Source organism: Medicago sativa, chromosome 1 (assembly GCF_051527215.1).
Source record: "Medicago sativa cultivar Bolivia chromosome 1, Bolivia_mono, whole genome shotgun sequence".
Taxonomy (NCBI): domain Eukaryota; kingdom Viridiplantae; phylum Streptophyta; class Magnoliopsida; order Fabales; family Fabaceae; genus Medicago; species Medicago sativa.
The window spans coordinates 6,809,153-6,835,642 of record NC_140749.1 but is presented as its reverse complement, the minus strand read 5'-3'; the positions used below and the strand labels follow the sequence as shown (position 1 = coordinate 6,835,642).

The window sequence follows — 26,490 nt, the reverse complement described above, 5'->3', positions numbered from 1 at the left end:
CTCTTCTAGTATTATGATTTTGAAGTTTATATGATATATTTGTTTTCCCTTATAATATTGAAAAACATTTAGCAGTTGTGAATCTATGGTGATTCGAATCAACATCTCCAGTCCTCCACTGTCTTTGATATGCCAGCCAATTTGTTAGTCGACAATTCTAAAACTGATTCATCCCCCAAGATATTTGTCTGATAAAATTTGTTGAATGCTGAGATATGTTTTGTAGGTATACGATACGAATACGTAAATACAAAAATTTAAATAAAATTAAAGTACTAGTAGATCAATAAAAAAAACTTAACTAACTTAATTTTGTTATCTACGAAGATTTTGAGCTGACTTTTTCGTTGTATCAATTAGACCTTAAAAAATATGATTGGTTTTTGACCAGAAATGACGGATTATTGGCAAATCAATGTCTTTCCTTTATTCTCATTAGCGAAAAGACAAACACTTCAGTGCCTGTCTTTATGCTATTTTTATTGTGCTAACGTTTGAAAATTATAAATGGTGTTTTTTTATAAAATATTAAATTTGATTAAAAGTAAAAATAAAAATGTTTTTTGTTTTCAAATTACATCAAATCAAATTAACCATGATTGTCTATTTCAATGAAACCAACAATATAACAAAAAATATAATTTAAATTCGTACTCTTTTAATGACACCAAAAACAATCTTATATAAAAAGTTGTTGTTTAAGATATAATTGGGATAATAAAAAGGTAAAAAAACTGGACATTTATGGTTGTTACACTTTTATTTTAATATTTAAATTTTTTCTTACCTATTTATTAAATGTTTTATTTGTATTGAAAATTGAGGGTATTTTTAGATACCTATTTATTAAATGTTTTATTTGTATTGAAAATTGAGGGTATTTTTAGAAAGCAACCCAAAAGAGCTGATTAATTAACACGCCTATAAATAAATTAAAAATAACCTCTAAAAAAAGGGTAAATAATAAAAATTTACACAGAACAAGTGAAATCATAATCTCTTAATCAATTTGATAAACTACAAGAATTATGAAAGATGAGCCTGAAAGTTATTGTGTTTTACCATATGCGATAAAAATAAACTGCCCAAACAATAACAGGAACTGGAATTTAGTTTTTTTTTTTCTTTTTAAATTATAAGAACTAAAAATATTTGGTTAACCTTCTGTTTTGCAAAACAAAAAAATTGTTCACCTCACAAAAGTTTGAAAATTTTTAGACTATTATTGAAGGGGGCCGCGCGAACGCAGGCCCCCACAGCAACAAATTATGATGTAGGCTGTTCTACTTGAGAACACCTTAGGCAGGCGCCCCTCCTAAGTGCAATGGAGGTCACCAACCTAGGCCATGAGCCTTCTTGATCACCCATTGACCCCATCCAGGTAAGTATGTAACTCAGGGTCATACAATTTCATTTTATAACCACTTTCCCACACAGCTTCAGCTATTCTCCCCGATGTGGGACTCATAATAGTGCGAAAATACTACGTTCACACATTCTGTTAACAATTCTACATAACTCTGTTATGCTTCGTTATGGATGGAATTGGAATAGGCCACAATGGAAGATCAAGAAATCATTTACAACGATTGAAACCATGAATCCAATGAACAACACAATCAATCTTATTAATCTTCAAGCCTCCAACAAATATTCTATGAGCTCGTTGCAAGAACACAACATCACCTAGCTTCGAAGAGTACAAAAACAAGCCATTCGAATTTTCCCACAACACACACCAACACGACTATTAAAAAGAATGTCATTTGCAGATGTATCTATAGGAAAATTAATGATGTCACATTTTTCATTATTGTTGAAGGGTCGTACATAAGAATACTAGTCCTCCCCATAAAATACAAAATCCCTTCATGTGCAACTCCAGGCAGCGAAATGGCAGATTGTGTAAAGCCAAAACCAATTGGGAAGGACACTTTTTTTTGCTCCATGGTCCCGTTTCTGATGAGAAAACAACCATTTCAAATTCAGACTTTGTTACACCCCAAAGAATTTCATTAATTGTTCCTTCAAAACAAGGAAGACTTTATTATATCTATTTATTGTGTACTTTATCCCCCCATTACCTTTACTTACTGCCATGTTCATAGGCCACTGTTGAAGACAGTGAGTTTCAATGTATTGAAAGTCATCCTGCTGGATCTTCTAGTAGTGCCGGTGCCAAAAAAAAAATATGCCACCATCCGTTTCTAATTATACAAGTATCTATTAGTGAATTTGATCCTTTCCATAGCACATTCCCTTGCTCAAGAAGTGGAGCATCGTTTAAAATAATCTATCTGTGCTAGTTTTAATACGTTTGCTACAACGAAACGTGGTTTAACTTCAAAGTAATATGTTTGGTTTCAATTGTGGTGAACTGATTCAAGCCTCAAACTCAAGTTTACTTTGGTTCTGTAGTGACACAAATTGATTGAGAGAATTAATTTTGTAGAATTGTTTATGGATTGAATTATGTTTGGATGTATTTATGTAAAGTGATTTAACAATAAATTTAAGGCTAAAATCAATTGTAGAAATGATTATGGGTAAAAAATGAGTTGAAGTGATTATGGTACAGATGATTACATTGAATTATGGCGGTGCTTACTCATCTATGCATTTTTTTTATTCTCTTCTTGCTTGGTCCTTGTGCGAGTACTAGTTTACATGGTTGAAAATTGAGTTAGATATGTGAACAATTGTTTATTTTTATTAGAAAACTGTTCAATTGTAGTTTATATAAAAATCCACGGTATTATAATAGGAATGCCCTCCATTTGTGTGACGAGTAATGGAGTAGAATTTTGTAATTAAGTTTATACTTTGTGAACAGCCTTTTATGCTATTCATTTGTGGATGCTTCTGAACGAAGAGGAATATATTAATATGGAAGGAGATGGCTGTTCAAGCACGAAACAACAATGAAAATGATTCAAAATGGAATGTGGTTTTGCAGCAACAACAATCAAATAGTTGTGACCAAAAATTTGTGAATTCTGGTGGAACCATTTTCAACATTCACCAAGAATTACATATATACATGAATGTATGCAGGGATAGTTCAATGAAACCATCTATCTATCTTCTATCTATCTATCTACTCTACTTACAATATATAAAAGGTTTAAATACGTAATTGGTCCCTGCACTTTTAACAGATTTTGGCATTGGTCCCTGCACTTTTTTTTGTTTGGCATTGGTCCCTGCACTTTGTAAAAATATTGGCATTGGTCCCTGCACTTTTTTTTGTTTGGCATTGGTCCCTGCACTTTGTAAAAATATTGGTATTGGTCCCTGCACTTTGAAAAAATATTGGTATTGGTGCCACGTGGCATGAAATGATTGGGACCAATACCAATATTTTTCCAAAGTGCAGGGACCAATACCAATATTTTTACAAAGTGCAAGGACCAATGCCAAACAAAAAAAAGTACAGGGATCAATGCCAATATTTTTACAAAGTGCAGGGACCAATGCCAAACAAAAAAAAGTGCAGGGACCAATGCCAAAATCTGTTGAAAGTGCAGGGACCAATTACACATTTAAACCTATATAAAAACAAGATACTACCAAAATTACTTAACTACCCATACCTAATGTTCTTCCAAACTTTTTCATTTACAACTTTAGGGTTATTTTTGTCAAATCCACTATCAAAACCCACTTTACTAAAACCCACTTTCTCACCTTTCTTTATTTAATAATAAATTTTTCTCTCTCATCTTTCTTTATTTATAATAATAAACTTTTCTCTCTCATCTATATTTATTTAATAATAAACTTTTCTCTCACCTTTATTTTTTAATAATAAACTTTTCTCTTTCAATCTCACTCTCCTCTCTTATCTTTTTCTTACCAACTTTCTTCATTTTTCATTTTCTCTCTTCATTTTCAACTCCACTTTCTCTACTAATTTTCAATTCGGTTTTACTAACAAGTTGTTTTTTAGAGGAAACTAACAAGTGTTGTTGTTATAGCAGAATATGATTTTGTATTTTACGATAATACTATTATATAATACGTTAATTATGTTTTTTATGGGACGCATATTAATATCAAACATATTAGTAAATAAAATCTATGATTATTTTTATTTATATCGTCAATACTAAAACAAGATCAATATTATAAGGCTAAAATATGCTTTTAATCCCTGCAAATATAGCCAATTTGGGTTTTGGTCCCTGTAAAAAAAAACTTTTGAAATCAGTCCCTGCAAAATTTTTTGTTTTTTAAAAAGGTCCTTGGCCCCACTTAACTGATGATTTGGCCCATTTTTGCAAATGTGGCAGGTGCTGACTGTATTATCTTGTACATGTGGCACAAAAGTGGTATTTTACATTATTTTAAATATTTAAAAATCATTTTAATTCATAGAAAATTAGTTTTTAAAAATAAAAAAAACATTTAATTTTTAATTGAAATAAATAACCAGATTCCGTTTTTCTTCTTCATCAACTCCCCTTCATCATGTAACCAAAAAAAAAAACTCCCCTTCATCTTTTTCTTCCTCTTTCTTCATCCAAACTAATTCATCATTCAACAAGAACAAAGAGGTACACATGGCAGATTATGTTTCGGATCTGCATCTCTCTGTACCATACATTACCAAATGTTGCTGACAGAAACACAAATAGAATTTGTTTGAAACTCAAAAACAACACCTCAACGGAACAAGTTTGAAAAAACGAGACAAGAGAGTTGATGGCAGATGGTGAAGGAGAGGGAGCGCTCTTCACAGGTACTGGAGGAGATGCCACCGGTGACACAGCGGAAGGAGATGGTGCCTGAGAGGATTTGGGTGGAGTGGCAACAGGGGATATGGTGGGAGATGAGGATGGAGATTGAGCAATGGTGGAACTAACCAATAGTGTGGCAACAAGCATCAACACAACCGTGTAAGAAGCCATTGTAGAAAATTGATAAAGGAGAATAAAATTTTATGGTTTATAAGAAGTTTTGAAGTAGGGAGTACAAGAATTGAAGGAATTGTTTGTTTGTGATTTGATGTCGAAGAATATGGATTTTGGTTAAAAAGTGAATGGAATGATTTATGGAATTATTGGGGAAGGGTATGAGAAGAGAAGCTGCATATATGTTTGCTGGGTTTCAAAGATTTCTTCCCCTTTTTTATTTTAATGATTTTAAAACAAACAAAATCTATTATAAAAATAAATAAAAACATTTTTTGATTTATTAATTTATTTTTTATTTATTTAAATCAAATTAATGCCTCGTGTACAGTTTATATACAGTCAGCAAGTGACACCTAAGCAAAAACCTGCCAAATAAGCAAGAAAGTGGGCCCAGGGACTTTTTTAAAAAACAAAAAATTTTGCAGGGACTGATTTCAAAAGTTTTTTTTTACAGGGACCAAAACCCAAATTGGCTATATTTGCAGGGACCAAAAGCATATTTTAGCCATATTATAATATACTATGATTAATCATACTTCAATTTTTTCCCTTTTTTTTGAAAATGTATCACTAAAAAAATCATTGCAGTGTACAATTGTAACACGGGACCCATTTTAGTAACTATAACGAGTGATCAGTTTTAATTAGTATTTTTAATCTTTAAAAAAAATTAGTATTTTTTTAATATCTCTATTTAAACACCGCGGCTGCCTAAGTTTTTTTTTTTTTTGAAAGAACTGCCTAAGTTTTATTAATATATTAATAAAAAATATGTTGGTGTATGGACTATATATTAATAAAATATATATGAGTATTTGTTTGTTTTACGGGAATATATTAGTATATTCTTATTTATGAAATCTAATGAGGACTATATATATTGATAAAATATATATGAGTGTATGGACTATATATTAACAAAAATATATCTCACTGCATTTTTTTTAGAGGAAACTAACAAGTGTTGTTGTTATAGCAGAATATGATTTTGTATTTTACGATAATACTATTATATAATACGTTAATTATGTTTTTTCACGGGACGCATATTAATATTTTTCACACTCAAACATATTAGTAAATAAAATCTATGATTATTTTTATTTATTAGCTTTTTTCATATCGTCAATACTAAAACAAGATCAATATTATAATATACTTTGATTAATCATAATTCAAATTTTTCTGTTGTTTTCTTTTAAATGTATCACTAAAAAACCCGTTGGAGTGTACAATTGTAACACGAGACCCATTTTAATAACTACAACGAGTGATCAGTTTTAATTAGTATTTTTTAATACCTCTAATCAAACACCGCGATTGCCTAAGTTTTATTAATATATTAATAAAATATATGTGGGTGTATGGACCATATATTAATAAATATATATATATATATATATATATATATATATATATATATGTTTGTTTTATAGGAATATATTAATATATTGTTATTTCTTCTTTCAAAAAAAAATTAATATATTCTTATTTCTGAAATTTAATGGGAACTATATATTGATAAAATACAAATGAGTGTATATTAACAAAAATATATCTCACTATATGTTTTTTTACGGGAATATGTTAGTATATATCTATTTAATACAAATGAGTATATATTAACAAAAATATATCTCACTATATGTTTTTTTACGGGAATATGTTAGTATATATTTATTTATGAAATGTATTTTTATTTATTAGCATTTTTACTATCGTCAATACTAAAACAAGTACAATATTATAATATACTATGATTAATCATACTTCAATTTTTTCCGTTGTTTTTTTTAAAATGTATCACTAAAAAAATCATTGGAGTGTACAATTGTAACACGGGACCCATTTTAGTAACTACAACGAGTGATCATTTTTAATTAATATTTTTTAATATCTCTATTTAAACACCGTGACTGCCTAAGTTTTATTAATATATATTCAAAAAATATATGTGGGTGTATGAACTATATATTAATAAAAATATATATGTGAGTATATGTTTGTTTTACGGGAATATATTAGTATATTCTTATTTCTGAAATCTAATGGGAACTATATATTGATAAATATACATGAGTGTATGGACTCTATATTAATAGAAATATATCTCACTATATGTTTTTATACTGGAATCTGTTAGTATATGTTTATTTGTGAAATGTATTTTCATTTTTTTTAATATCGTCAATACTAAAACAAACAAAAAAATTATAATATACTATGATTAATCATACTTCAATTTTTTCCGTTTTTTTTTAAATGTATCAATAAAAAATTCATTGGAGTGTACAATTGTAACACGGGACCCATTTTAGTAACTATAACGAGTGATCAGTTTTAATTAGTATTTTTAATCTTTAAAAAAAAAATTAGAATTTTTTTAATATCTCTATTTAAACACCGCGACTGCCTAAGTTTTTTTTTTGAAAGAACTGCCTAAGTTTTATTAATATATTAATAAAGTATATGCTGGTGTATGGACTATATATTAATAAAAATATATATGAGTATATGTTTGTTTTACGGGAATATATTAGTATATTCTTATTTATGAAATCTAATGAGTACTATATATATTGATAAAATATATATGAGTGTATGGACTATATATTAACAAAAATATATCTCACTGTATTTTTTTACGGGAATATGTTAGCATATGCTTATTTATGAAATATATTTTACGATAACAATATTATATAATACATTAATTATGATATCTCACGGGATGCTTATTTTCACACTAAAACATATTAGTAAATAAAAACTATGATTATTTTTATTTATTAGCTTTTTTTATATCATCAATATTAAAATTTAATATATATTTGTTCGTATTAAAATTTAATTATTTTACAATTTTTCATTACTACCGATCAATATATACATTATTATGTTTTAAATACTTTACATATTTTCACTATGGACAACAAAAATAATCACTATACCAAGCGCAGCCGAAACTCGACACGCGGCAGAGCCGCGGTCATACAGCACGGCGAAGCCGCGCTACCCGTGCTGTAGCACGGGTATCTCGACTAGTTTTAAATTCAAAACCAACAAGAAACCAAAAAAAAAAAAAAAAGTAATTGACAGGTAAATTTTATGAATCACAAGAATGTGTTCATTTAATCTTCAATAAGTGGTAAATCCAAGAGAATGATCCAACCATGGTATAAGACACGTGTAAGAAATTTAACAAGGAACGACTTTGTTGATTTGCTGAGTTTTTTTTTCCTTTCATTTGTTCCATAATCATTTGGAGAGTATGAACCTGAACCTTGGCCTAGAAATGACTGAGTTTACCATGAATCCAACTTTCTTTATATAATCAGTGTGGTTGTTTCATTGCTACATTTCACAATTCTCTGATATTGGTTCTCAAAAAGGGTTTGGTTTTGGTTTTCACATGGTTGTTTGACAGCCAAGAAATCAAAAATCATTGTGTTCTTGGAAGGGATGAAGAGAGGCCAAGGTTTTCCAAAGGGTAGTTTCGAAAACTGATGGATGAAGAAGTAGGAAGAGGTAGATGGAAAAAATTTATAAGGTCAGTTTCAAGTTTCAACATTATGTTGTGAAATGAAAGCTGAATTGTTACCTTCACTCTCACTTCACTGCTTCAAGAGATGAAAACTAAAATCATGCCTCAACATAAATACACACAATGATGGAATGAAATAGTAATTTGTTTTCAACCATAACTTCAGTAAAGGGAAAGATTATCAAAGAATCCATGAACCAAAAAGTTCGATCAGTTCCAATTAACAAGACAATAAGTTACAAAGCACAGTCAATGGCATGGAAAATGAGCTTATAATTCAATTCAAAACTACAACTGCTTCGTGTGTGATCATCATTAATGGGTCAAGACAAAAACTGTAAATAATTAGCAAACATTCACCAAGTGTTTCCAAATCAAATTTGGATAAATTAATTAATTAAGTCAAACCCTTTAAACATAAAACTTCACCTTTTATTTGGCCATAGCAATCGTAAATAATTAAATAAAAACATAAATAATTGTTTAATTGTTATGCCCAACTAAGACAAACATAAGTAATACCAGGAAACCTAGCTATGTCGGAGTACTTGGAAATGAAACTAAACTGTTAACGTGAGGCCATACCTTAAAATTGCCCATGGTAATGCCCTCAATCTTTGTCAAATGTTTGGTCTTGACATTGTAACCAAAATGTATGTGTTCGATGTCTCTTCCAAGTAGAGATACTTTAAAGATGATTTGATCATTGATCCACAAACGAGGTACCACATACAAAATATTAAGCACATGATTGCAAGCAGCCACATAATCAAAAGGTCCCATCTCATGATAACGAGACCATTTTCCCATATCAAAATCCAAAATATAGATTTGAAATGTTGTAAAAAGATCTTTATGCGCAATACAACAAAAGCGATTTCCCATCCATAAAAATCTTGCAACCTGTAGAATCTCTGTAGAGGGAAATAAATATTCTCGTACAATAATTTCCTTGTCAACATCCATCACAATCACTTTATCATCTGTTATCCAATAAAGATCATTGCCTCCACTATAAAGTATGGAAAATGTTAACTTGTGCCCTTAAGGCACAAGATAAGGATCTTAAAATAGAATTTAAACATAAATATTGCATTGAAAATATAAGTTTTGAAGTTTTTCAGGTTATGAATGCACAATTTCCAAGATTAAGTTTCTACATTTAGTTTCTTATCTTGTGCCCTTAGGGCACAAGTTAACAAGACCCATAAAGTATTTGCCGGAAAAAAGTCCCTTGAAGGGAAGCTTCTTTTCTAGCTATCTCGTTCCACGAGTTATCTATTCCTATTCTTAGCACGTAGAAAACATACCAAACAGAAGCAGAAATCGCAAGAACATGTAAAAAGAAAAGCTTGAATTTGGAAGTGAAAGGAACACGTGCTATAGTACATTGACGCCTAAATATTATACGTCGCTGAGGAATTGGAAAAGGAGGAATTCTAAGCCCGCGCTTGAGGATGGGGTTTGCGACTAAGATTTGTCCAGAAATACTCAAAAGCAGCAATATACCATCACAAGTACTGATTAAATGTGTCGTTGTATGAGGTGTTCCCAATTCAGTCCTTTCAAATTGGCCATTCACATCGTCATTGAATTCCAAGAAATAAGAACTACCATGTGCTTCACAGTTTTCAACGTAAAGACCAGGTTTAGAACGTGCACGGCGTTCGTACTCTTCAAAAAAATGGGAGCTGCCAATAGTGGCAGCCCATGATTTGCATACATACCTTGCAGAGTTAAGGAGAGAGTTAAGAGGAACCAAAGTAAAGATATGAAACATCAAGTCTTCAGAGAGGTTTGAAATCACTTTACAACTTTGTGTACTATTTGAATTTTGGTTCATATTCTTCTTGGAGTCTAAATCATAGCAAATGGACTCCTTTATAGATTGACTGCATATAGTGTAATCCCAACAAACGTGTTAGTTAAATCATCATAGATAATATGTTTTAGAGTGAAGACACAATTTAGTCCCTCAGAAATTAGCAGAGTCGGGTACTAATTTGTTCTCGGTATAAAAATGTTATGGACTATTTTGGCATTATTTTTTGCAAGGGACTAAATTTGGTAAAGAGGGATTTCAATTTTTATTTTTTTTGTTCCGTGAATTGGATTAACGGAACTACTAGTGATAAAAATTGAGAATTATGAATATATAATGATACGAAAGATGAATGAATGGATGGAGTGATATACCTAAAGAAGGTTCCTTGATGGGCGGCGCCGTCACAAATCTGTCCGTCTGTACTCTCTCTGTTTCCCATATTTTCAGTCGCCGGAGACAAGGCCACTCAATGAACGTGTTAATTTCCAGCGGTTCGGTTCAAGTCTCAAGCTCGTTATTCCTTTTACTTTCTTATGAAAGAATAAGTTTGAAGGCTAATTGTGTTTTTGGTCCACCATATAAATTTACAAATTTTTTGTTTTAATCCTTCTAAAATTTTCCTTCAACTTTTAATTCTTTAAATTTTTCAATCACTATTTTTTGTCTCTATTTTTAAGTTAATTTTTGTATTTTTTTAATGAAATTGAGTTGAAAGGTGAAGAATATTGTAAACAAATTTCCCAAAAGAAATTAGAATTTTTTTAACAAAATATAAATTAAATATGAATTTTTAACCGTAAAAAATATAAAAATTCATATTAAATCCATGTTTTGCTAAAAAAATTCTAATTTTTTTTAGAGAGATTCTTATAATATTATGAATTTTTCTGAAAAATTTTATTCAAAAATATGAATTCTACATATGAGTTTACTTTAAAAGAGAAACTAAAAGTGATGATGGAAAATTTTTGAGGGACTAGAAGTTGAAGAAATTTCTTAGAGGTACTAAAACGAAAAATTGACATATTTATAGGGACCAAAAACATATTTAATCCTAAGTTTTATTAACCAGTCTACTCTTCAAACATTTTAAAATAAATAATTATTTTTTAAAAAGTTAAATATTTCGATTTTCATTGCATTGAATACACACGTTTTCACAAATACTTACACTTATGGTTTTTAAAAGTGTTCTAGGACACTCGTTAATATTTTTGAAAAAGAATTTATTTATCACACCTTATTAGCTTCTCTCGCGCTCTAGAACGTTTTAGATCATGTAATCTAAAGATGTAAAAACATGTTATAACATTTAAAATTATATAATCCAAAATAGTTTTGGAGGATGGAAAAAGAAATACTCTTCTTAAAACTATATTAGCTACTGACAATTTTCTTGGGGGGTCAAAACAATTAAAATTTTCAAATGGAAAAAAAAAAAAAACTAGTATCAAACTCTTAAAACACATTTTGTACGAGGATAAATTGCCTTCTACCCCTACAAATTACTAAAAAGTCGCAATGACAATGTCATATTAGACCATCTGTATTACAATTTATTTTCAAACTTACTCTCGGGTTCTCTCCTCATGAACCAAAAACCTTTAAAAACTAGTAGCAATGAAAATTCCAATGATGACCGATGGAAGAAGCAATGATGACTGATGGAAGAGAGACTAGATCAGAAGAAAAGACATGTGAGTAAACCAGTAAGGTACGAGGATAATTCAGAATTGGGAAAATAATGAGTTCACCTCCACATGACGTTTATGTTATGTAAAATAATTTTCAGTTTATTAAATGCCAAAATCTAATTAGCATTTTCGATTTGCAATTTTCTTTTAAGAAATTAAACTCACGAAAGAACCATTTTGGTTAGGTTACATTTTTCAGAAAATTTGTATTACAATTTATTTTCAAACCAACACTCTAGTTCTCTCTTTGTGAACCGGAAACCTTTAAAAAAAAACTGAGAAAATTTTTTAAAATGAAAGATTTTAGTTTATATATGAGGGTAAAGTGGCTCATGTAATGGAAAATTGCTGTTGACACATTGCATAAGGCTGTGGCACACATGTAAAATACGTTTTTGCCCCCTCGGCAGTTAACTGCCGAATTATGAAACCGGCTGCAGTTAACTACCGAGGAAAACTTCGGCAGTTAACTACCGAGGAAAATTGAAAACTTCGGCAGTTAACTGCCGAGGAATCCTCAAACCTTTTTTTTTTTTTTTACAAAAACCATTAATTCTTTTTATTCTTTAAACTTAAATTTTCCTTAATTAAATTTAATTCTTTAATCCTTTTAAGGAATTAAACATAATTCTTTTCATGATTTCATTCATGTGATTTTGTTGCCATAAATGAAGAAATATGAATTTTGTTGCCATTAAATACACGATTCTTTTTATAAAGTTGTTGATTTCATTCATATGATTTTGTTGCCATAAATAAAAAAATATGAGATCATAGAATTACTACATATTCAATCACGTTTATTAATTAAAAAAATGTTTTTTTTTGAAGAATAGAAAAATGGTTTTATTTGTACAAAAAAAAGGTATTATTGATAGAATAATTACAAATATAATTATTTGAAAGAGAGATGAATAATATCTGAAATATTATAATTTGTGAACAACAAAAAAATATCTTAAATATTATAATTAATTACTAATAATTACAAATATAATTATTCTATCATTTGTAACGTTTTTTGTTGTTGCATTTTTTTTATTGAATTATCAGTTTAGGTCCATTAACTACCGAATATTATTCATCTCTCATATTTCTTCATTTATGGCAACAAAATCACATGAATGAAATCATAAAAAAAATTGTGTTTAATTCCTTAAAAGGATTAAAGAATTAAATTTAATTAAGGAAAATTTAGGTTTAAAGAATAAAAAAAATTAATGGTTTTTGTAAAAAAAAAAAAAGGGTTTGAGGATTCCTCGGCAGTTAACTGCCGAAGTTTTCAATTTTCCTCGGTAGTTAACTGCCGAAGTTTTCCTCGGTAGTTAACTGCAGCCGGTTTCATAATTCGGCAGTTAACTGCCGAGGGGGCAAAAACGTATTTTACATGTGTGCCACAGCCTTATGCAATGTGTCAACAGCAATTTTCCATGTAATGTAAGGATGATGGTGTAAATGTAGAGCTACATGGTGAAATTTTTTTGTAACACAATCTATTTTATTGACCACATGCACTCGATAGGTGGAAAATGTAGAAAACTTTAATTATAAATACATTTTTTGCAACAAAAAATGCAAGAATAAAACTATTGAAATAATTAAAAGGGTACAATTTTATTGTTTCGTCTAGGATCCAAAAAATCTAAGGACCAACCCTACCATAAAAACTTTCAATGTTAATATCAACGGTTCACCCAATTCATTGACCGGTTCTTCTGAATATATAACACATTCTTATTAATGAAACGTTATGTCTTCTTTTCTGAAACAATAACAATTACTCCCTCCATCCCTATATATAAACACCCTTTTATTAGAGGCAAAGGGCGCTTATATATAGGGACGGAGGGAGTATCTTTATATAATACAAAAGCTTACATCTTTGAGGAAAAGTACACGTGGCATCTTCATACTCCCCATTTCATTTAATGCTTTTCCATCAACCAATCAAAATGGATCTTGACTCATTCATTTTCTATTAGCCAATTAAAATTGAATCATGACTCACTTATTTTTCACCAACCAATCAAAATTGATCATGATATGATTTTTTCCCTATATATAGACAATTTGATTTTTTTTTATTATTTTCATCTACCTCTTCCTCCCATAAAAAATCACTGCTTTGAGCTTTCAACCTCATTATCTTTTTGTTTTATTTTTTATTTTTTATTGTTTTATTGTTTATTTAACGTTTCTTATTGTTATGTTCCTTTTTATGTGATTTCTTAGGTTGATGTTTCTTATTCATATTCTCTTTTCAATTTTCTTTTGGTGTTTATATGTTCTTTGTTTTTGTTCGGATCTTTATTTTGGACATGGAAGCCAATCAAGAGAAAAGAAGAAATGCATCACATATAAATTAGAATATATACGAAGGATTTCTTTTACCACGTTCAAATATAATCACTTTTATCCCCCTTTTGTTTTATTTTAATCCCTCAATACTCACAACTTTTTCTATCTATCTATTCTTTTTTGTTTAATTTTTCTTATGTTGTTATTTTACTTTTAACATCTTGCTCTTTTATATGTTATTTTGATTTTTGATTTTTTTTCTTGCTACTTTATGCTTGAGATGGAAACCAGTAAATAGACAAGAAGAAATGCATCCTATTTTCAAAAAATTGATTGAATTGATAACTTTGGAGTGAAAAAGATAAGAAATACGCAATAGAAAATCGATTTTATGGCACCTTTGATTTTTGTTTTTTGAGTCAAAAAGTTCCTTTTTCTTTAACTAAAAGGGAGCAAGGTGCTACCCTAAAATTTTAAGTGCATTTTCAAAAAAATAGTAAACCATACAATCATTTATATTTTATTTCTTTCATCCTGATTAAATATTTAAATGAGTATATACTATTTTTAAAATTAATATCCTAATTACAGATTATTAAATTATTATGTTTTTTAAGTGAAAAAATATTATGTTTAATTCAACGTCATATTTTTGTATCCATCATTCATTCTATTATTAAAATTAATAATCACATATGCTTTAAAACTGCATTAATATTTTTATTAATTACCTTATTTATAAGTGGAAAGTTGTAAAAGTCTTATAATGACAAAACTAAATGAATTTTTGATTTCTTATTAATAACTTTCAATGACACTTTGCCCCCTCAAAAAAAAACATGTTTCAATGACAACCATCAAATTATTATCATTGTTTGATTTCTCAGCCAATCAAATGGATTTATCCACCCTTTGTCTTAATTTTTGACCAATTAGATTTAACAAAATCATGAAAGGTTTCAATCATACATGTATTTTTTAACAATAAGCTAAATATAATTTTTTTTCCAACAAATATAATTCTTATAACAATCAAATTGTATGTTTTTCCACTCAACTTTCAATCATAACATAGCATGTTTACATGACATTTTTTTCTTTTATTTTTCTACAAAAGATGCAAAACCATGCAAGAATTTAATGTTATATCAATTGTCTAATTCAATGTATTTATTGGTTTGGTGTGAATGTGTTTTTCCATGATGTTATAGGTTTTTGGTACAAAATTGGATGAAGAAGAAAACAATTAATTTTGTTTCGGGAAAGAAAAAAAATCTAACTAATTACTAACATTTGACATTAAAAAAGCATTTGTTTTATAGGATATCTTTTTTTCTTAATTAGATATATAACTTTTAAACTATGATAATCAATAAAATCTTATGTCTTTCATTTTAAATTGTATTCAAGACATTTTGCTAATTCCCTAAAAAAAGACATTTTGCAAATTAAAAATAGAAAATAATTGACATTTTAAGGATCTACACTAACAAGTTTTTTTAAGATAAAAATAAAATTTATGGAGAAAAAAAAGTAGGGGACGTAAATCTAACTCGATAAAAAATTAGGGACATAAATCGAATCTAAAAAAAGAGCCAACACGGTCTTTTCTATTCATTTCAGTGATAGTCTTTGTCCCAATTGTTGTTTTTATCATCTTGAATTTCATTTGAAAATATTATGACATTTAATCAAATGAACTTTGTTCATTGATATGACCACATATGCTAAAATTAATTTGTGATAAAATATTTCTAAGTATACAACAATGCCTTAAACTTTTGTAAAAAAAAGTCTTAATTTTTTTACTAAAGCCTTAAATATTATACTATATACATTAAATTTTTTCAGCTTATTATAGAAGTTTCTTATTCATAGCACCATCATCACTAATTATAATTTACAATTTTTTGTCTTGGACCATGAGAATTGCTACAAAAAAAAAATTAAGCAAATTTGTTACTAATTTTTAAAAAGTTACTTTGAAATTAAACCAAGATTGTATTCCCATTTTTTATTAATATGGAATTTATATTTATATTGTTAATATATTTCATGCAGTGACCTTTAACCACATAAATATGATTAATATCGGTATTCAATTGAAATTAAATTCAAATTATAAACATTTGTGAAGTAATTAATTTTTTACCTCTCAAAATAGGAATTTTTTTCTTTGTGAAAAAAAATATTTTTGTTGTAAAGGACCTCTTTGTATACCGGAGTTTGATCTAAAGATTGTTCTACTGAAAAATCAAACTCGGGTTTCCTGATTAATTTGGAACTCACTAACCACTTGAGTTCAATCACATTACAATCAATGCTTTTTTAGTAAAAATATTTCAAATAAATTTCATAATTCATATTAATGCTCAAATAAATTTTACAGTCCTATAATTGCAACTCGGTTGGAAGCTCCATTTGATATTGATATGCATGTGTCAATGTTCAAACTTATACCCCTCATTGTGTGAATTTAACCGCTGGAGTACTTGAGAGAAAAAATACAAAATATCTCATGAGTATATTTTTCTGATTGCTCTAATTTATATAAATGGAAAGGATATTCTCTCAAAAAAAAAAAAATGGAAACGATATATTATAAAAACTATTTTTAAATATGAATGTCATGAGTGTTGTATGTTTTAGGAGTTTATGAAAATAGAAAGAAAATGCTAATACCAATATTGAATAAATAAATGTTAATTTTTTTAGAGGATAAATAAATGTTGATTGGTAATTGTTGTAGATTCAAACAAAATCACCACGATGTTAAATTAAAAAAATAAATAAATAAAACAAGAAATTTTGTTCATGTGGTCAATTAGCTCCATCAACGACGAATTATTATGGAGAACATGAGTTTGATTCTAGGTGGAACAGTTAATGGTCAAACTTTACTAACCTCCCGACTTAACTTAAGATTACTAGGACCCCTTTAGCTTTAAAGCCATAGGGCTAACACCATTATAAACAGTGGTGGGCCTAATAGAGAATAATGTTTATGAAACGACTCTCTTCACTTTTATACAAATCTAATTAAATAAATTATTTTAAAATAAATAAGTGTTGTTGGAATATAACAATATAGTTATTTGTGGAACTCATAGTTGAAGAAATTACATTCTTATGAAGTATTATTATTAAAAGATAAATGAGTAATGTATATAAGCGACTCATTCAAAATCTCAAATTGGCGAGAGCTTTTATTCATACAAATTGAATTCATGTTTCATTTAAAATTAATGTTTGAAAGAATGAATTAAGAATTATTTGAAAGAAATACATGACATCTAAAAACTTTAAAAAAACAAATAGTTCATAATTTTCTTACTACCGGGGATCATACATTTAGTTTAATCATCACTTTAGACTAAAAGAAACCACATAAGTGATATTGACATCACATCTTCACCCTAAATCTTAAGATATTAGAAATATTATGTTGCTCAATATCTACTCTTGAATTCAATGTTGAACTTTTACTCACATTTGACACAATAACAACTCTCCCACTTGCGCTCCCGCTTCAAAGTCGAACCGAGTTTTGTTACGATCGTTGGAATTTATGGGGAAACTCACGGTGGTGTGGATCGATCCATTGGAGCTAGAGCAATCATCCAAGTGAGAATGATATTACATTTTCACCGAATATTTAAGGTATTAAGTATATGAGTCTTCCAACTTATATGTTGTCCAACCTCTACTCTTTTATTCAATGTTGAAATGTAACTTACACTTGATACATACAACATTTTTTCACTTAAGTATGGTTGAATTCTAGCCCGTGCTTGGCACGGGTATCCATACTAGTTAGTATTAAATATTTTCATGGAAATTTAAGAACTGTAATTAATTACCATTCAAATCAGCCGTATAATAAAAGTAAAGGAAATGTTAACTTGTGCCCTTAAGGCACATGTTAAAGTACCAAAGATAAAATTTATGTGTTGGAAATTGTGACTATTTATTTTTCACAAGATTGATATTTAATGTTTCTTAATAAATATTTGATCTGTATGGAAACCTTAACCAATATTCATAAAGGATAGATAGAATACTGGAAACCTATGTTCATAAAGGACATTAGATTTGTTCATATCCAAATTTGTGAAGAGTTGATTCTTGTATTGAATTTTGTGGTCTATTGGATAAGCTTCTTCTAGTTTGTGAAATTGCAAAAGCTGCATGTGTTTACTCATCCACTCAATCAGTTGCATTGTTGGACTTCTTGCTGGGGATGGATAGTATGTAAGCTTTATTTTCCACGCATCACGCATGCATGGTAATGAAGCAAAGAAAAGGAGAGATGTTCTCATCCTCTTAAGAGTTTTTATTTATTGGCTGAATGATGTTATGTTAAGGCATATCTGGCACACCTTAAACAATAATTGACGTGGCAGGACATATGTGAAGCTAATTGATACTATTTTCAATGATTTAATTGCTATTTGAACGTTAATTAATCACCGTTCTTAAATTCCTTCAGAGTTTGAACGACAATTTACTATTAATCCACGTTGAACGATAATTAATTGTCGTTTGATGTATTTTCGTCGGTTTGAGATGCGAGCAATGCCTAAATACCTAAAAAGCAATTTTCTCGCATTTTTTAACTCCACATCTACAAACAACGGCAATGAGATTTTTTTTTGTTTGTTTTTTTCCTTTCAAATTGAGCCAATTTTCAAACCTTGTCAATTTTCATGTGTGTCTATGTGCCTATGCCTAAAAATGCAAAACTTAATTAAAATCAAGTTAAAGCAGATGTGGTACAAAACAAGGTGTCTCTAATCGTTTTTGTTTTACTTGTGAGATGATTTATTTTCTGATGAAAAATGATATATATTCAACCATTTTTTAATAACTTTTGTGACAATTTTCTCTTTTATATTCGCATTATGTTTTTACTCTATCTCTCTATTTCTTTAGTTTTTGTTTTAATACCTCATTTTCTTTGTAAATTTGTAGTTGTCCAAAAAGTTATCGTTAAAATTGATGTTCAAATAACACAACTCTTTCTTATGTAATACATGTGAGATGATTGTTTTTTACACCAGACCAAAATATTCCAACACCTTACACCTATAGATCACTTGCATTCATATTTGACTTTTTTGTTGTTAACTAATCTCATGAAGAGGGGAGGGTTTTTTTTTTTTTTTGACAAACTGAAGAGGGGAGGGTTGATTCGTTCGTTTCTCTTTTTCAAAAATTCAAATGTTACTTGACAGAAACGTTACTTGAGAAATTGCTGAAAAAATTTAGTCATTGGCTGAAATTCTATTGTTATGAATATATGACTCGGTTATAGAAACGTTACTTAAGAAATTGCTCTCATCTAATATGGAATATTATTTTCATAAAAGTATGAGTTGTATTTGATTTGAGAAAAATAATTAGTGATAATTCAAAGTTCAAACGTCATTGAAAATTTGAAGTGAGGTAAACGGGAAGAAGTGGACATGTCATTAACTGAAGTGGTCCTTCTTCTCAGCAGAGTAGGACTTTCACTTCTCAATTTAATTAACGGTTTGAATTGAGACCTATGATAAGTATATTTATTTAATTTTTTTTAAAACATTATGGACTTTTATTTTTTGGACTTTGATAGGGCGAAACAAAAAACAAATGGAAATTTTACTCTATACCCCGGCATATGTACTTTCACCCTACAAAGTACTTTCACCCTACAAATTTTCATAGATTTCCAATTTTGCCCTTTTTACTATTTAACTTGTTACACATTAATTTTTCATCCTCACTTTCAACATTTCTTTTTTTTTTTTTTGAAAGAACTTTCAACATTTCTTATTTAGTATGAATTCACCCCTGCATGATATTCTTCTATGTATGTATTTTCCGATTCATTCCTTCATATAAAACATTTTCTAAATTTTTCCAGAACACTTATTTACTTTTCCACCGGAAAGCTCTACACAGCCTTTTCGATAATATTTAATGGAAAGCCTTATATCAAAGTATTGTGGTGCACTTTTTTTTAATTAAAATTCCATTTTTTTCTTATTTTAAAAAAAATCTGTCAAAGATTAATAAAAGAGACAGAATTAAACTAAACAACAATAACATCACAGAATCGAAAGAAGTATAGAATGGCAGCTATCTTTAATTAAAAAAGCTTGAGTAAGGAAGAACAAAAAAAAAATTATGATCAGTAAAACTTCATGAGACGGAAACACTCCATTACCAATCAATTCAAAAAATAATTGTGCAACAGTGGGACACCCAACGGCCAAGTAAGAATAGGGACATGAAACGATTGATGTCTGCTGGAATTTCAAAACAAATTTTAAAGGACGTGAACGGTGAATCTGAAGTATTCATTGAAAATTTTGAGGAATTATTTGAAACGGAAGATAGAGACATCAAACGATTTCAGGAATCAGTGATTCAGAGAACGATTCCGGTAACCTAGAACATGATTCGGCGAATCCAACACAGTCATAGGGCGAAAACCTTACCAAACCCAGAAAACCTCAAACCTGGAGAAACGATTCCGGTAGAAGAAAAATCAAATCGAAACATTTTTGGCAAAGAAGGGTTCTGATGATGCTTACTGTTTGTTGGAACTTTTTTTAACAAGGTGGGGGTGAACATTGCAAACGTTTTCCAGGAAAAGGGTGGGTAAAGAAGTGAAAGAGTAAGTTTTATTTAACATAAAGGGTAAATTTGGTACTTTATGTCAAATGTTGGGGTCAAAGTATAAATGCAGGGGTGTAAGGTATAACGTCCAAAGCAAATTGATAACAAATAGTGTAATTAGTTGGACTCAATCCACTCATTTAAATTTAATTTGATAGTCATTGTAGTAATCTATTTAATTTCGACTTAATTGGTTAGAATTTTTCCTCATTGCTACGTACGTACGCATAAAAGTTGAATGGGCATTTTTTTTTTTTTTTTTATGTCTTTTTGACAGAATATTTTGATTTTGTTGAAAAGTGATTATAAATACTAATATGTGTTGTTTCAAAAATGTAAGAGCACTACCTATGACAAATTGACAATAACAACAACAATAAAAGATTCCTTCAAAAAACAACAATAAAAGATATATATAATAATAACAACAGCAATCAAAGATGTTTTTGTTGCTGAAGGAAACAGCAATCAAAGAGTTATTATTATTACAGTAAAAAATAAATAAAAATAAAAGAGTTATTATATTAGTTCACTTAAGTAGCGTTAAAACTCTTAGGAAGAGTTTGCCGTCCATTTAGGTCACACACGGCTTATGGATTAGTCTCTAAATTCTACAATTGCATGCACGAAGGATATTCGGTTTACACTAGAAAACATACGAATGTAACCAAAAAAAATACAAATAAACTCTAAAATATTGTTCGAATCTAAAATTTGGCCTTTGTTTATGCCCAAAGGAAAAAAAAAATATAAGCATGGAAATAAAAGAAATTGATATCCAACAATTATAGTTTTCCATTGGTGTGTGCAAGTCTTCAATGACAATTGTAAAATATATTTTTTTAAAACTAAAAGAGGTTGATGACCACTCTAACATAGTGCAAATAATTATTAATTTAATTAACTTTGACCATTTCAAAATATAATCAAGCTTTTTCGGTAAACATGTTTTTAAGAATGTCTTTCCTTTACTCAAACAAGAATATGTCTTTTTTTATTAAACATATTAACAACCAGATTTTGATTTATTGAAAAGAGGCTTGCTCGAAATAAAACTATTTGTAAGCAAAGTAAAATAATTGAAATATTGAATTCACACATCGTGTGGCTGCAACTATTGTCTTTCACTTTCCAAAAGAAAATTAAAAAATTTGTTGTTTTTCTTTTACAGAAAAATTTGTTGTTGTTCACTCATTTTTTTCCTCAAGAGAATTATTTCTTTTTTAATAAAAAGTAAAAAGAGAATATTCAGTTGTTATTTTTCACGAGTCTCGTGTTGGTGAGCATGAGAGTATCATGACTTACTGCTAAGTGCTAACAGACATATCATAATGAGCAATGCTATATCTCTAGAAAAAAAACATCAAGAATTCTTCAAGAATAAAAAACAACCAATCACAATGCACTATTTGCCACAATTCAAGGAGGTGTGGCTGAAAAATAGGAAGTGGACAAATAAATCATGCAATTAAAACTTGCCACATGTGTCTTGAAAAATTCTTGATGCTATTTTTCTAGATAAATAACATTTTCCTATCATAATATATAGCTTAGTTTAGTTTACATCATAATTAGGTGAGTTGAACAGAATTTGTGTGTGGTTTGTTTTTAAATAGAAAATTTGCATTCACACCTTTCTAGATAATACATGAAATCTCTCTGCCAAACACGTACACCATACACGACGTTAATGCCCTCTTGATGCAAAGACGATCATTTTCACAAAAATTTGATAAAATCACAATTATTCAATATTTCTATGCACACAAATGCGAACGGTTTTTCCCTGCTATTTGAAATCTCCTTCTAAGATATAGATGAAAAAGCTTTTCTCTCTAATTATTTTTTGATGGTATATCTGATATGGATATTAAATATATAATGCGTCTTCGTTAACTTAATTCAGTTAGTATGCAAGGTTCGAAGTTCAAACACCGACCACCACAAAAAAAAATTAAATATGTAATGCACATTTCTTTTACCCTTTTTTGGAGAACACGACCGTAGTATTTTACACTACAGTTTCTTTTAAATAAGGAAATTAATTGCTAATTTGATGCGATAATATTTGTTTTTACCCTTTTTATATTCTCATTGGAACACAAGACCTTAGTATTTGACACTAATTTATTATAGTGTCTAAATTATAAAAGAAAAGGTAAATTATAAAAGAAACTATGAACTTTACATATATTAATAAAGTGAAAATGTTACCCGTGTTTATCGGTATTTTTGGTAAACAATAGGGCTGATTTTGGTTATTACAAGCCGGATCAAACCATAAATCCTAGGACATGTTGTGCAATCTTTTTCCAGAAAATACATGAATGCTCATCATATTCATAGGTTGCTTTATGAACAAGATGAAGAAAAGTAGAAAATTGTTTTTCGTATGAAGATAACTGTCTTTCGACAAAGATGAGTAAAGAAAATGCAAGTAAAGGACTTGAAAGTAAAGAAAATGCAAGTAAAAGACTTTAAAGTTTAAACGCATAAACTTAAAGAAAAGGTAAATTACATTGCATTAATGTAAAGGTGGTTCGACAAACCAGATTACATACATTCTGCATGACTCTTTTCTCTGGACGTTGCTACTTCGAGTGCTAGAATTCTAAATTGCTAAGAACTACCAGTCTTCGTCGAGAACTAAATGCCTTCCACGTGTCCGGACACTTGAAACCACTTGAAACTGACTTCTTTACTAGATTAACTGTCTGTCAGTTCCCACCTTTCTGTCAAACACTTCCAATACTTGTCGGACTCTGATTTCTATCGAAAACTCTCAGTACGTGTCAAACTCAGCAACTTCCAATCATGGACTTATTTTGCAGCTTTTGAACCTTCTTTACCTGTCAAATATACACAAGATAAAAATGAAGGCTAACACCTACCTAGTATTCTCATTTCCCTAACTCATTAATTACATGTTTATCTTTGTTTACATGATTATGTCTAAATATATGAATATATTTGACTGCATGATTAATGAACTAAATAACTAAGACAATTAAGTGAGTCTACAATGAGATTAGAAATTAGTATATATTTCAATACATTTCACACGCGACAAAAGCATAAAATAGACCGGTGTTAAATTTGTCCATGTTGGTCTAATGCACTTTGAACTATTGGATTAAATAGAACCACATGGGTTATAATAGTCTCTCTACAACATAAATTTTTTACACTATCTTCAACCTCCCATTCTCACTTATCTTTTCCTTCACTCCACCTTGAATATCACCCAAAAAAAATTAAAAATCATCATATTCATGCCCATGTTCAACTAGAAAAGAAAAACTTTTTCATAAAAAAAGGACCCAATTTAGTTCATCTTCTTTCTCATCCTTAGCTCTAATTCTTTTTGCCAAACTGAAATATGCAATTGGAGATTAGTTCAACCCAATACCCATTATCAATTAAATTCCAATGGGATCTTGGAAAAAAAAAATTAGATTCTAGATAGAGTGCAAAATGCAACTGGACGAATAATTTAAGGGGATTGAGCCCACTTTGATCCCAATTCTTAATTGAGTCTTTTCTTAGAAACAAATATTTTTTTTTAAGAAGCAAATGGAATATATTAGAGTCCTTATATGTGTCAAAAAAAGACCTCAAAGAGTTTACATCATAATGTGTCACAAACAAAGCATACAAAAACAAATCAGCTGATGTCCAAACAAACAAACGAGCTCGACACCAAATATAAAAGCTTAAACCAATGTTAACATGAGTTGCCTTCATCCAAAAAAAAAATGTTAACAAATAATATTATACCGTGAATGACGATCAATTTTCTCCTTATTCTCTTGACACTAAAAAAATAGATGGAGTTTTTATTTTTTAAAGCTTGTGGGTTTTTTCCTTGAGATTAAAATGTGTTTTTTAGGTGAAATTTATGTCTCATATTTTCTCTCTCAAAAATTGCAATACATAAAAAAGCAAAATTAAAATTTGAGATCTTCTAGATCAAATCATTAAGTGACAAATTCACATGAGTCTCTATCAGTAGGTAATTTTAGTAGGTAAAAGGAACATGGGTGACAAATTCGTCAAACTATATTCAAAGGAGTCTCTCTCAGTCGCCAACATGGGATTATGGAAAAGCCTTCTATTCTTCTCGAAGCATAAAGCCTCCAACTCTTCAGTCCAATTATTTTCAGAGACGTGCTGTTGTGTTATAGTATAATCTGCTAAAAGATCGGAGTAATACAATCCTTAAAAAGGTAAAGGATTAAATGATTTTCTGCTCTATATAAATATTTTAAATTTTGTTTTTAATCCTTCGAAAGAGTTACCAACAGACGTTGGCTCAGTTGGTAAGGAACGGGCCACTTCCTTGCAGAAGGTTGTGTGTTCGATTCCCTCTGCCGATGTGAGGGCAGTGTTGGTGGGTGATCTGTAAGTACCTCTATAAGTGCCCTTTGGGCCCGGAGGTGTGCCCTGACCCTGGTGGTGACCGGAGCCGAACCCACCTAAACTTTTTTAAACCAAAAAAAAAAAAAAATCCTTCGAAAGAGTTCAGTAAATTTTAGTCCTTAAAATGTTTTATTTTTTTTGAAAGAAGTCCTTAAAATGTTTTATGTTATAACTTTTGGTCTTTGTTTTTAAATGAATTTATGTGTATATTTAGAGATTTTGAATTATTTTTCGCAGTTATGTTTAATAAATTTCTTGCAAACCTCTAGTTTTTTAAACATGTGATAAATTATTAATAAAAAATTTTAAGTTTTATTTAATTAAAAAATTATATTTAATTCATATTTTGTTAAAAAAAAATTGGAAGAGATTTCTATAATTTTCTAAACATCTTTGTATAAATTTATTTAAAATATGAATGGTGCACATGTGTTGACTTAAAAATATGGAGCAAAAGTCGTAACGAAATCACTTGGAGACCAAAACTTGTTGAAATTTTTTAGAGGGACTAAAAACAAAATTTGAAATATTTATAAAGATAAAAAAAAAAACTTATTTCAAGTCAAAGTTAAAATATAAGGGGCAAGCGTCAATGGGTAACAAATATTAATTTAGCAGTTAATGAATGTTGGTTCAATTGTCAAGGAGTTGACTCATCCGTTGTGAGTTCAATTTCAAGTGTCAATGTGATGATCTTTTTTATGGTGATCTATAAGTAACTCTACTAGCGTTTGCTGAGCATTGATGTTTGTCCCGATCCTAATGAACCTCGGAGTCCAACTGAAAAATTTGATTACAAATGCAATCAAATTAGAGATGTACTATGGACACTTTCTTGTCAACACTCACTCTTTTAATTGAGTAAAATTCACGTGGATTCTACACTTTATGCTGAGCCTATTTTAAAAGTGTAAAATACAAGTTGTATCAAATGTATCAAACAGGAAGCAAGTAAAACCATTATATATGACTGTTTCAAGAAAGATATTATAAACAATATCTCAAATACAAGAGTCTTCAAAGGTGTAGTCCAATGATAAATATTTATATCTTACCGTTAACATTTTCCCCTCTCCTCTAGACTCTAACAATATATTAACAACTAACATTCGTCTTCAAATGTATCTAAAA

The 26,490-nt window shown here is 29.3% G+C and overlaps 2 protein-coding genes and 1 non-coding gene across 3 annotated transcripts; all 3 read right to left on the bottom strand.

Annotated features, from left to right (window-relative positions):
• Positions 1-1,228: 1,228 nt before the first annotated feature.
• Positions 1,229-1,389, bottom strand: LOC146952146 (U1 spliceosomal RNA). The gene has a single exon (XR_015025121.1). It is a non-coding gene; the product is annotated as a U1 spliceosomal RNA (small nuclear RNA).
• A 3,146-nt stretch (positions 1,390-4,535) lies between these two features.
• LOC146952145 (uncharacterized) lies at positions 4,536-5,292 on the bottom strand. Its single transcript, XM_085701539.1, has one exon. It carries the CDS (start codon positions 4,908-4,910, stop codon positions 4,536-4,538), a length of 375 nt encoding a protein of 124 aa, XP_085557665.1. The 5' UTR covers positions 4,911-5,292.
• A 3,547-nt stretch (positions 5,293-8,839) lies between these two features.
• LOC146952144 (uncharacterized) lies at positions 8,840-10,796 on the bottom strand. The gene is made up of 3 exons (XM_085758333.1): positions 10,657-10,796; positions 9,666-10,352; positions 8,840-9,472 (listed from the first exon to the last, which is right to left on the bottom strand). Exons 1-3 carry the CDS (start codon positions 10,722-10,724, stop codon positions 8,995-8,997), a joined length of 1,233 nt encoding a protein of 410 aa, XP_085614459.1. The 5' UTR covers positions 10,725-10,796; the 3' UTR covers positions 8,840-8,994.
• Positions 10,797-26,490: the final 15,694 nt, after the last annotated feature.